Source organism: Lissotriton vulgaris, chromosome 8, assembly GCF_964263255.1.
Source record: "Lissotriton vulgaris chromosome 8, aLisVul1.2, whole genome shotgun sequence".
NCBI classification, from domain to species: domain Eukaryota; kingdom Metazoa; phylum Chordata; class Amphibia; order Caudata; family Salamandridae; genus Lissotriton; species Lissotriton vulgaris.
This window is the reverse complement of record NC_141696.1, coordinates 483,601,943-483,614,714: the sequence shown is the minus strand read 5'-3', so window position 1 is coordinate 483,614,714 and position 12,772 is coordinate 483,601,943. Positions and strand designations below refer to the sequence as shown.

Genomic DNA, 12,772 nt, shown 5'->3' with positions numbered 1-12,772 from the left:
GAGTTTGCTTATAATAATGCTGTGCATGACTCAACTGGGTATTCATCATTTTATTTAAACTCAGGGCGACACCCAAATCTGATACTAGGTCAAAAAGATGAAACTGTGCCCGCAATCACAAAAGTAATGTCTGAGTTGAAGATGTCCTACAAAAAGGCCCAAGGAAACTTACTTAAAGCAAAACTGTCTTACAAAAAACAAGCTGACAAGAAAAGAAAGATGGGGTCTAGTTTTGAAGTAGGTGATCAAGTGTGGTTGTCCACTAAACATTTGAGGTTAAAAGGGAATAGGAAATTCCAGCCCAGGTTCATTGGTCCTTTTAAGGTACTAAAGATCATAAATCCAGTAGTGATAAAAATACAACTTCCGAAATCATTGAAAAATTCATTCAGCCTTTCATGTATCACTTTTTAAAAAGAACCCAGCTAATGCAAGACTTAAGGAAACTCCCCAGCCAGTAAACATCGCGTCAGGAGAAGAATTTGAAATTAGCAGAATTTTAGATTCCAAAATCTCTCGGAAACGACTGTACTATTTGGTGGAGTGGAAAGGGTTCGGACCAGAGGAAAGATCGTGGGAACCCTCTTCCAACGTTCATGCTCCACGGCTGATCAGAAACTTTCATAAGTCATATCCAAAGAAACCCAAATTGGGGGAACCCTTTTTGGAGGGAGGTACTGTCAAGACCTCCGTGGCTAGCACCCGGGCTGTAATCTCAAAGGTAAAGGAACACCCCTTACTTAGATAAAAATCTAGGTATCCGCGTTGGAGAAGACTGCATATCGTCTCCGCGCTCTTCCTGCGTCAATGCCTGCATGTGCTGATAAGGTGCAAGGCAGATGTCGGAATGTTGGACGCGTTGGAGAGGAAGTTGCCGGTCCAGTGTTTTGGAGCTTGTGAGCAACGGCGGTAACGAGGTGCGCTTTTCACAGGTGAACTGCGCACTTCAACTGTAATTCTGCCAAGTGAAGCTGCACATTTGTACTCTCCAGAGGTTCCGTCGGCAAATTTACATTCCTGTCCTGTTCAGTGAGTTTTGGCCATAATAAACGCATGCGCGACTAGAAAACTCCAAGTAAGAGACTTTGTGTTTTTTTTCAGGAAGAATTTATTTCTCAAGAACAGTATCGTAATTTTTGTTCGGGCAAGTCTATGCATTGATAGACAGTTCTTTCCAACGTACTATAAAACTGCAGTATGGAGCAAACAGATTAGTGAAGTAACTATCTGTAATACAATAGAGGCTCATGTATAGGGTAGTACACATAGCTAGGTTGTTTAGTCTTAGGAATAGTCCAGGCACTACTGTTGAAGCATACAAAGCTGGATTAAGTCTGTGTCAGGTAATGAGACCAACTTTAAGAAAATTGTGAATAATATGGAGTTGAGTTATGATTATTAATAGCACTGTGTTTATTCAGGAAAACAGACACTAGACAAACATCGAATAATATAAACAAACAACTCAAGAGAGAAGCAATAGACGAGGTCTCCTGGGTAAGGGTTATTTCTTAATTACTATAGAGTTGAAAATTAAGTTAGACTGTGTGTCATAAAATGTATTTCTCCACAGGGTTAGCACACCAGAACTCCAGAGAACCAAACTGAGAGGGAGTGATCAAAACTTCTACACAGCGGCTGTCTCTCTCTTTCTCTTCCACTTCCCCTATCCCCGCCATTTAAGACGTTACCTCAAAGTTAGTTTTTCGGTGGCGTTTGAGGTGGTGGGGCGTTGGGACTAGCGTCGACTCCTGTGGATTACCAAGGCACCTTGACACTTGTGCACATTCTAACTAATATATTTCAGGAATTTATATATGATTGATAGTACACAGAACTGATACATTGTCAACTCATATTTGTATCAGAACTGATACATTGTCAACTCATATTCGTATTCGTGTTGAGAAAGGTATGCTCAGGAAGATGGTTTGAAGGCATCTGTTTTATCTTTCCTGGATGCATACTTCGCTCGATGTGAGCACCTCAAAGAGGGGATTGGCCTGCCACAAAATTACAGTCTTGGGAGAGATGCTTGCTCCATACAAAATGGCTGCTGCAAGGAGTGGTATACCCCAGAGTGGTGGCTACTATTAAGGAAGTAGATGCCAAAAGTCATGTTTACTAAGAGGGCATCTAGCAGATGGGCTGGAATGCCTCCTTCAGATAGGGTGGGTGTCCAGCTGGAAGAGTGTGGCAGCCAGTCAATGCCAGTGATATCATTTGATCTTAAGTATACTTTTACTCGTAATGATTGCTGTACCTTTGCATTAAGGCTATTAGATAAAAGGTTCCAGTGCTCAATGGAGAGGAGTTATTTTGATGACTACAGACAGCACTCAGTTGGAGCCATGTTATTTTTCTTTTCCCCTTCCCACTATTATGTATTCCTATTGGCTTTATGGATGAGCACATTTTAAATTTTATCAAACATATATTTGCCTGCCAATAACTTCTCCCTCGAAATATTTTGTCTTTCTAATTTTAAGGATCATATTGCTGCCCTAAAACAGATTGAAGATATACAAACACAGCTGCAAAAGGAAAAGAAACAGGCTCAGATCACCATGCATGAACTTGAGCTTCTCAGGAAGGTAGAGTACAAAGCTTCTTACTATCAAACTTGTGAAATCGATTTATGTAGACTAGAGAAATATTGTTTTAAAAGTTTACAAATAATGCACAGTTCTGTTTGATAAATATCTCCATGTTTACGACATTGTAACAAGTAAAACCAAAAAACAAATGTTCTCAACAGCTTAAATACTATGGCGCAAAGAAAAACTTATACAATCGTACACTTCAGTGTACACTTCAGGTAAGTTCTGCCCATGTTCTTCTGCATCTATCAGGAAGAGCTTTGACCCCAGAATAAAGACGTAAGCTGCTGCTATTGGACTGTATAATTCCAATAAGAAGCACCGCTGTTTAATTTTGATTCCTGGTAAAATGTCAGAGAGAGATCCTTATTGGAAGACGTGTCACCAGAAACATTTCTTATTTGACAGTTGTGGTAGTGTACATTTTGCCAGATCACCCAAGCAAAAGTTGAACCTCTTCTAAACCATTGTAGGCAATCTGATGCAACATACACATCAGGCTGTCCTGGTAAAAGCTTTTCTAGCTCAAAAATATGTTACATTAGTGCAGTTTTCATTACCACATTGGCTCAATTCTGATTTTAAGAAGCATTAGAATGTTTTTAGCTGCTTTAAATGCCCCAGTTAGGTGGCATACTGAATTTTGAGCCTGGTGTAGTTTTCAAGTGCAAATTCATATTAGCCACTGTTCCAGACTGAGGTGGGGATAGGATTAGTGAACTGGGAGTGAACAAAATGGGGGGAGGGGGTCGGGGGGGTGCAGGGGAGAGAATACCTGCAAGATTGGAATCTGAGGCAAACAGTGAAAGGACAATAAGGAGAATCTCTTCTGCATACAGGTGACATCAAAAGCCAAATATAGGTATAATGACTCTAGAAGAGTCTTATGTGGAAGATTGTAAAGAAAGTCTTGAATTAAAGGGGCAATTTCATAGATAGGAGAAAACCAGTTTAGAGTGCTACCTCGTCAGGGCAAGTGGGACTAGGGTAGCCAGCATTATGGAATAGTTTAAAGTATCGAAGCTGCTGAGGTCCGAGCAATTGTGTTGGAGGATAGGTTTATATAATGAATTTCAATGTATATGTGTGGGAGGGCAGGTTTGATGAACAGGTGTGGATGCTTAAGTAAAGGTTTAAATGATGATTTATTAGACAAAGTAAGGGATGTGGATTGGTGCGATACAGTTAAAGGGTGATTTTCTTCTTCATCCGACGAATCCCATGAGCTGGAATGTTCTGGTGAGGACAAAGGTGATGTTCTTCCTTCTGGTTGTCCTTGACCGTGGCGGTCACCCCGGAGACTCATAGGAGGATTAAGAGAGTAAAAGGAGCCGTCAGAATGTTATATGGCACGATTTTAAGGGTATACTCCCATCACCACACTGGGTGCACTTTATTTGCTACGGTGCCTCGAGAGTTCTAATAGCCAAGGATGAAGTAAAGTAGAAAGGAAGAATGGAATTGGGGAAGGAAAAACCGTTGGAGGAGTTGAATTTAAGTGCCTAAGTCGTGAAAAGGAATGGTACACACTCGCTCAAAAATAAGGGTTCTTTATCGGTGGGCGTATCTGTTCACAAAAAGGTTTTAACACTATTACCCTCTGTTATACGCTTTTGTCCCCCTGTCCCGAAATTCCCCACCCACTTCTTCTCCCACCCTCACTCTCAATTCTCATACAAACACTCACCTGGCTCCGCCGTAACTCTCCTGAGTCACAGCCGCTCCCCAGCCACCTCCGGACACCACCAGTCCTCGGACCAATCGTCTTCAACGTCCTCGGTACTCTCCGCTGGCGTCCAGGTCTTCTCTGTGTCGGGTCCAGCGTCTTCTCTCCACAAACCGGGTCCCGCGTCTTCTCCTTTCCGCAGCTCGGGTCCTGCGTCTTCTTTCCGTTGGTCGGGTCCCGCGTCTTCTTTCCGTTGGTCGGGTCCCGCGTCTTCTTTCCTGGTAATCTCTTTCCAGGGTTCTTCTTCCTCTTCGTCACAGTTGTTCCACTTTCCTATTATTGGTCCCAAGCATCCTCTTCCGGTTCGCAAAGGCGGAACTTCCGGGTTGCAGCTCTGACCGCGTCCCTGTGGAAACAGAGTAGAGGAGTCTGGATCTCGTGGTCTGGTTGGAACCGTCACCCATTTGGTAAGGGTATTGCTCCGCTCGGTAACTTTCTCACATCCCCTTTCCCTTGCTGTCTTTCTTATAGGGGTTTGTGTCTCTTGTGGATATCTCGACAGATAGTCAGCATTTCCTTGTTCTCGCCCTTTTCTATGTTGTGTGGAATCTATAAGGTTGTAAGGATAGAAACCACCTCAGCACTCTCTCGTTGTGTCCTTAATTCCTAGCTAACCATTCTAATGGTGCATGATCTGTGAACAAAGTGAATTCTCTTCCTTCCAGATAATACCGCAAGGTTTCTATTGCCCATTTGATGGCGAGGGCCTCTTTCTCGATTGTTGCATAGTTTTTCTCTCGAAGGAAGAGTTTACGGCTAATGTACAGAATCGGTTTCTCTCCCTGGGGTGTCTCTTGTGAAAGCACTGCACCTAACCCATGATCAGAGGCGTCTGTTTGCAAGACAAAGGGACGAGAATAATCTGGACTAATTAAGACAGAGTCCGATGTTTGAGATCTTTTTAGAGTCTCAAAGGAGCGTCGTACTTCATTAGGTGGGAATTGTAATATCTGTTCCGTTTTACAATTCTTCGGTAGAAGATCAGTCAAGGGTGCTGCCATTTGGGAAAACTGAGGAATAAATCTCCTATAATAACCTAGTAAACCCAGGAATGCTCTCAAATCTTTCTTTGTTTTGGGAAATGGTATATGGGAAATGGCCGATAATTTCGACGGTTGAGGTCTTATGACACCTTCCCCCAATAAGTATCCTAGATACTTGACTGTTTGAGCTGCCAAATGGCTTTTGACTTGGTTGATTTTTAAACCCTGAGAACCTACGGTTTGAATGATTGTGGTGAGATGGGTTAATTGTTGTTCCCATGTGTCACTGTATATCACAATATCATCAATGTAAGCTCCAGCAAAATCATCATAGGGACTTAGAATTGTATTCATGGCTCTCTGAAATGTTGCAGGAGCCCCATGTAAACCAAAAGGCAACATTCTAAATTGGTACAACCCGTCGGGTGTAGAAAAGGCTGTTTTTTCCTTATCTTCTTCTTTTAAAGGTATCTGCCAGTAACCTTTACACAGATCTAGGGTGCTGATGTATTTGGCTTTCCCTATTCTTTCTACCATTTCATCCACTCGAGGAAGTGGATAGGTGTCGAATTCTGAAATCTTGTTCACCTCTCTAAAGTCAATGCAAAATCTAATTGACCCATCTGGTTTAGGCACAAGTACAATGGGAGAATTCCATTCACTCTTAGATGGTTCTATAATTCCCATCTGTAACATCTTTTGTACTTCCTCTCTTATGGTTTGTCGTCTCGCTTCAGGTATGCGGTAGGGTCTTAGTCTAACTCGTTTACCAGGTGGCGTTTTTATGGCATGCTCAATAAGGTTGTTTACCCCTGGGTTAGTGGAAAAGACAAAATTAAGAGGTTGTAACACCTCGATTAACCCTTCTTGTAAAGTCGTAGGCAATTCCGGATCAATACATTGATGGAACAGGGGTCCTGGGGTTCCTACGCTATGAACAGCCACTGGAGCCGGTCCTTCCCATTTCTTCAGCAAATTCACATGGTATATCTGCGAGATTCTTTTGTTGCTGTCTACTTCTATGCGGTAAGTTACAGGGGTGACTTGTTGAAGTACTGTGTATGGTCCCTGCCACTGTCCTAACAGTTTCTGGTCTGATGATGACATCATAAGTAACGCAAGATCTCCTACTTGGAAAGTTCTCAGTTTGGCCCCTTTGTCATATTGGATCTTTTGGCGTTCTGTGCCTCTTCCAAATTGTTTCTAACTATCTCTCGTATTTGACCTAAATGTGTTTTTAGATTTGACACATATTCAGGTAAAGGTTTGGTATTGTCTCGTTCGGTCTCCCACTGTTCTTGGGCCATATCTAAGAGGGTATGGGGTTTATGCCCATAGAGTAACTCGAAAGGAGAATAACCAGTACTCTTTTGTTCCTTACACCTGATGGCAAAAAGAGCCAAGGGAAGAATGTCTTCCCACTTTCTGGTTTCTAGATCCAGTAGCTTTTTAAGAGTAGCTTTAGTAGTGGCGTTGTATCTTTCCACCAACCCATCCGTTTGTGGATGATATGCCGATGTTCTGATTTGGTTTATTCCTAACTGTTTGCATACGTCTTTCATCAATTTGGAGACAAAAGGAGTTCCCTGATCAGTTAGGATCTCTTTGGGAAATCCTACCCTGGAAAAGATTCCAATCATAGCTTTGGCTATATTAGTTGTGTCAGGACGACGGAGTGGTATGGCCTCAGGGAATCTAGTGGCATAATCAACCATAACCAGGACGTATCTATATCCACTACGGGAAGGCAACAGGGGACCAAGTATGTCCATGCCTACTCGACTAAAAAGTTCATTGATAATAGGAAGTGGTAGCAACGGGGCTCTGGGGGGATGATAACGACTATGTCGTTGACAAATAGAAAATTCTCTACAATATTTCTTTACTTGCTGGTATATCCCTGGCCAATAGAAGTTTTCTACAATAGTTTTCTCAGTTTTATCCGCCCCAAAATGTCCCCCTAAAAGGTGACTATGTGCAAGATATAATACCTTTTCTCGAAAGGGTTCTGGTACTAACAACTGAGCTTTTTGGTCAGGACCTCCTTTCCGATACAACAATCCATTTTTAGTAAAAAAAATGTGGACCTACATGTTGTGGGTCTTCTTCATCAAGCGCTTTTTTCCAGGCCTCCTGAAGTATAGGATCCTCTCGCTGTGCAGCATGAAAATTGCGATCTGTTTCCCAAGGGTTTTCTACCGAAATGATCGGCATTACTAGGGTTTTTATCCCTTTCTCAGCCCTTCTCTGACTTCGGCTTTTCCGTGGTTTAGAAGTCGGCCACTCTTTGTCTGTGTCTCTAGAAAAAGGAGCTGTAGACAGCCATTCATTTACTTCCTCTGATCCTGTCTCCTATAGCAACTGGGGAAGTTTGACGTAATCGTTACCCAGGATGGCTTGTTCTGGTAGTCTGGGTATTAGACCTACAGTTAGGGACATGCCTTGATTCTGAGGATGTTGAATCAATACTTTAGCGGTGGGATATGGTTTGGTATCTCCATGTACACATTTTATTGCGGCCATACCGTCAATGGGACCTATATTATTGCCTAGGTCTTGAGGTCGGACTACACTATGCAAACATCCTGTATCAGCTAAAGCGGTAACTGGTTGTCCATTCACAGAGACAGTACATTTGTATGGAGGAAGTTTTTTGTTAGGGGGAGAGCAATAGTAATTGCGAGCCACCCCTATTTCCATAGGCTCCTCTCGTTGTGGACAAAATCGGGCTATATGTCCCATCCCTCCACATTGGAAACACTGGGGTCCAGTTACAGGAGGTCTGATGAACGGGACACTGGGCATTGGGGGGTTGGGAATAAGAGCAAGTGGTTCAGGTTTCTTGGCTATGGAAGGTCTTGTCGGCCTATGAAGAGGGTGTCCCCCGGTCTTTCCTATATTGTCTTCTCTCCCTTTCTGAGTCTCGGGCTCTACTGTAAGCACTAGCTATTTCCACGGCAGTTTCTAAAGTGAGATTCGCCTGCTGTCGAACCCACCGTTGAATGGGAGGATGCAGGGAAGTCAGATATTGTTCCAGATAAATCTTTGCCATGATTCCATCCTTATCTGTATTGGCAGGTTTCAACCAACGGTCAGCCATGTCTTTTACCCTAAAGTACAGAGCACGTGGTGTCTCCTGAGGGCCTTCTTTCATTTGTCTTAGTTTTATTCTATAGGTTTCATCATCGATTCCCAGCCTCTCTAAAATGCATTTTTTTATATCCGTATAGGGAACTGTTCCTTGGAAGGTGGCAGCTTGGTATGTGGCCTGTAGATCTCCTGATAACAGTGGTCCCAAATATTTACCCCATTTATCTGCGGGCCATGAGGCTGCATTTGCCATGCGTTCGAAAATACTGAAGAAGAAATCAGGATCTTCTCCAGCTACATATCGTTGTAGTACTACTGAGGGTAGAGTTTTAGGACCTCTTTGTTGTCCCAGAGCCGTAGTGAGTTTGTCCATAATGGCCCCTTGAGTCTGTTCTTGACCAGCGAGTACTTGGTGCAATTTTCCTCGATCTTCCTCGACAACCGTCAAAAAACGTTCCATAACCTTTCCCAAATGTTCTTGGTTTTCAGCCATTTTTGCTAGGGCAGCCTCCATTTCGCCTTGGGATCCCACTTCTGACACCACTTGTGGGAGGGCAGGTTTGATGAACAGGCGTGGAGGCTTAAGTAAAGGTTTAAATGATGATTTATTAGACAAAGTAAGAGATGTGGATTGGTGCGATACAGTTAAAGGGTGATTTTCTTCTTCATCCGACGAATCCTGTGAGCTGGAATGTTCTGGTGAGGACAAAGGTGATGTTCTTCCTTCTGGTTGTCCTTGAGCGTGGCGGTCACCCCGGAGGCTCATAGGAGGATAAAGAGAGTAAAAGGAGCCGTCAGAATGTTATATGGCACTATTTTAAGGGTATACTCCTATCACCACACCTTGGTGCACTATATTTGCTACGGTGCCTCGAGAGTTCTAATAGCCAAGGATGAAGTAATGGAGATAGGAAGAATGGAATTGGGGAAGGAAAAACCGTTGGAGGAGTTGAATTTAAGTGCCTAAGTCGTGAAAAGGAATGGTGCACACTCGTTCAAAAATAAGGGTTCTTTATCGGTGGGCGTATCAGTTCACAAAAAGGTTTTAACACTATTACCCTCTGTTATACGCTTTTGTCCCCCTGTCCCGAGATTCCCCACCCACTTCCCACCAATCGTCTTCGACGTCCTCGGTACTCTCCGCCGGCGTCCAGGTCTTCTCTGTGTCGGGTCCCTCGTCTTCTCTCCGCAAACCGGGTCCCGCGTCTTCTCCTTTCCTCAAGTCGGGTCCCGCGTCTTCTTTCCGTTGGTCGGGTCCCGCGTCTTCTTTCCTGGTAATCTCTTTCCCGCGTTCTTCTTCCTCTTCGTCACAGTCGTTCCACTCTCCTAATATTGGTCCCAAGCATCCTCTTCTGGTTCGCAAAGGCGGAACTTCCGGGTTGCAGCTCTGACCGCGTCCCTGTGGAAACAGAGTAGAGGAGTCTGGATCTCGTGGTCTGGTTGGAACCGTCACCCATTTGGTGAGGGTATTGCTCCGCTCGGTAACTTTCTCACAATATGTGAGGTTGTTTTTGAGGGAATAGGCCTTGCACAATCCAGATGGAGGAAGGTTAAATAGGTTGTTGCAGAGAGAGAAAGGGTGAGTCAATTGAACACTAGTAATTCCTGTGGAATGGAAGTTAAGAGACTAGGCAATAGTTGGAGGGAAGCCTTTAGGAATTCCTGCACCACGGTATGAAAATGTCCTTATTGAAGCATTTGAGAGGGGTGTTAGGGAGGAGTAAATAGTAGAGTACTTAGATGAGGTGAGGTGGAACCCTAAAGGAGAGGACCAGTGGTTTGGTAGAACCACACACCTACCTATAGTGCTAATAAGGAAATTGACTTGGTGGTGGGATTGTTGTGGACGAAAATAGGATAGGACTTGGAAATCTGTGGCTTACATTACAGCAATATTGTCAAAGCAAATTACTATTTCTATTATAGGATGCCCAAAAGAGCACACTGATGGATATGGAGATGGCAGATTATGATCGTTTAGTCAAAGAACTTAACCAAAGTATTTCTGACAAAAACAGTAGACTGGAAGATCTTGAGCAAGAAATCAGACTTCAGAAGCAGAGAGAAGAAACTTTAAATGAAGAAATAGGTAAGGAAACTGTTATATTGACAAGCGTTTACTTAAGTATTAAAGAAAATGGAATCCTTTTCATTTTTGTACAATATTATGTTTAAAAAAACTTTTCAATGTTAAATTCTTTTGGTATTTTTTGCAACTTACTGTTGCAAAATTAACATAGAAATAGTGTTACATTTTATCCTTGTTAAAGAAGTTGCAGAAATGCCCGCAGAAGCAAGAGACAATTAAAAGGTTATGAATATTGCATTAAATGTAATGTAGTTATTTGAAAGAGTAATTCTGCGCAAACTCACTTCCCAGAATAACTGACCATGTTATCTTGCCCTCCATTTTACTGCTTGAGCTGTATTCTGCAACTTCTGTCCTTGGTCTTTAGTTTCTGATATTGACATCAAAAAGTACCATGTCTTCTGTTATGGTTACTTACTATTATGCTGTTTGATGCAGTGTCTTTCTATCCCCAATGTTGCTATTCCTCTGAGTTTCTTTATTGTTATTGGTCACATAAAGTGTTGTTATTCTATGATCCCAATGATTATTCTGTTCATTCAACATTTTAGCATCACTTCAGGCATCTGTGGAGCAGTATGAGGAGAGAAGCACCAAAATGAAGCAGCTCTTGCTTAAAACTAAAAAAGAATTGTCTGATTCCAAGCAAGCAGTAAGTACAGCCCACTTCTCCTGTCTAATTGAACACATTGTGTAGCCTGTGTCCTTAATGAAGTTCTCCATAGCGAGATCTTCTGCAGACTCACATTGGTTCAGTACTCTGATAGCAAGGAGATTAATTCTGGAGAATTCAAGAGTTACATAAATAAATGCTCCATAGTGGATTTTATCTTTCAGCGTCGTTGGGATTAGCCTGTATGGCTGGTGTGATGCTTTAGACTTGAAACAATAGGACACACTTCAACTCAGCATTCTCAAAATGAGGCAAATTTAAATATATATTTCGCTGCATCTTTAAATTCCACACATAGAAAAAGGAACCCCGAACCCTCAAAATGAAACAAGTAAACTAATCAAGGTGCTTTTAAAATTAAACAATGAGAGCTGAGGCAAAGTTATTCACTTTCTCATCCCCACTCTTTGTAATAGCCTTATCTCTCTCGCAAGTAACCCAGCCTGCCTGTCTTTGCAGCTGAAAGGTAAAGTCAGAAAGACGTAAGATGAAACGGGGTTCACAAAATGCAGTTAAAACAACATGGAGTCAACGGTCACCACATTACCTCATAATGTATATAAATGCATATAGCACTACAGCAGGTTATGTTAACAAACTAAATAAACAGTCCTTCACCCTGCCCCCTGTCCATACTGATGCCATCATGGCCTGCCATTATAATCTGTGGCCTTTTTCTTTTTTGCATTCACACACGGGGGGCTTTGAGGAGTTCTAAGGAATTGCGTGGGCAGACTCCCCACTCTATACTAGTACCTATCATATAAAGAGCCCACGGTCCCGTAAAAGAGTCTAGAGGGCGTGTGGATCAATATAACCATGCTTAAAAAAGGAGGATCCCTTTTAAGGACGGTTCCTCTCACACCAAAGGTGTCATGCTTCATCATAGTGGTATCTCCTTGCATCCAGAACCTAGTCGTTGCAACATGGGTACACCGCCGGACGATGATTTCTAGAAGACTCAGGGCTGGCAACCTCGGATGCCACCCAAGTACTGAGAGTGATGCGATTGGCAACGTGAACTATTAGGCAGTCCCCCGAGATGGGCGCGGATGGGAATCCTGATCACACCATCCGCCAACCCTGCTGTGTAAATGACTCCACCTACGGTTGGGGTGTCATCTCCTATTCGATATATGTTCCAGTTGGTATTGTTGGGGGTTGAATATTTTTTTTTCTTTCACATTGATGGGAGGGGGGGATGGGGAATTGGTGGTGGCACCAGCTACATACTAGATGCAGAGACACTATGGCAGCGTCACATCTACTGCGGGAGGCGCAGGGAGATCTAGTTCCCAATTTTTCTGCTGAGGGCGCAGGTCTAGAGGAGGGAGGAGAGGGTCTCACTTGACAAGATGGTGATTACAATAGCTTCATGGAATGTCAAGGGCCTCAACTCCCCACAGAAGAGACAAAAAGTATGGAAGTACCTCAAGGATCACCACTTCGACATAGTGGCACTCCAAGAGACTCACCTCCAGAGATCTGAGGAATTGAGGCTTAAACACAAACTATATCCCCTTATTTATAGATCATCGGTGCATACTAAGCACCGGGAAGTGGCACTTCTATTTCACCCTTCAACGAAATTTCAGCCTTTAGATGTTCAGT

The 12,772-nt window shown here is 43.0% G+C and overlaps 1 protein-coding gene across 2 annotated transcripts in view; it reads left to right on the top strand.

The window, feature by feature from the left end:
- Window positions 1-12,772, top strand: part of GCC2 (GRIP and coiled-coil domain containing 2) — a 402,205-nt gene that overhangs the window by 203,001 nt on the left and 186,432 nt on the right. For both annotated transcript variants that reach the window (XM_086934291.1, XM_086934290.1), the window contains exons 12-14: window positions 2,490-2,594; window positions 10,326-10,488; window positions 11,040-11,140. In XM_086934291.1, the coding sequence (XP_086790417.1) occupies window positions 2,490-2,594; window positions 10,326-10,488; window positions 11,040-11,140 (369 nt within the window). The remainder of the gene's footprint in view (window positions 1-2,489; window positions 2,595-10,325; window positions 10,489-11,039; window positions 11,141-12,772) is intronic.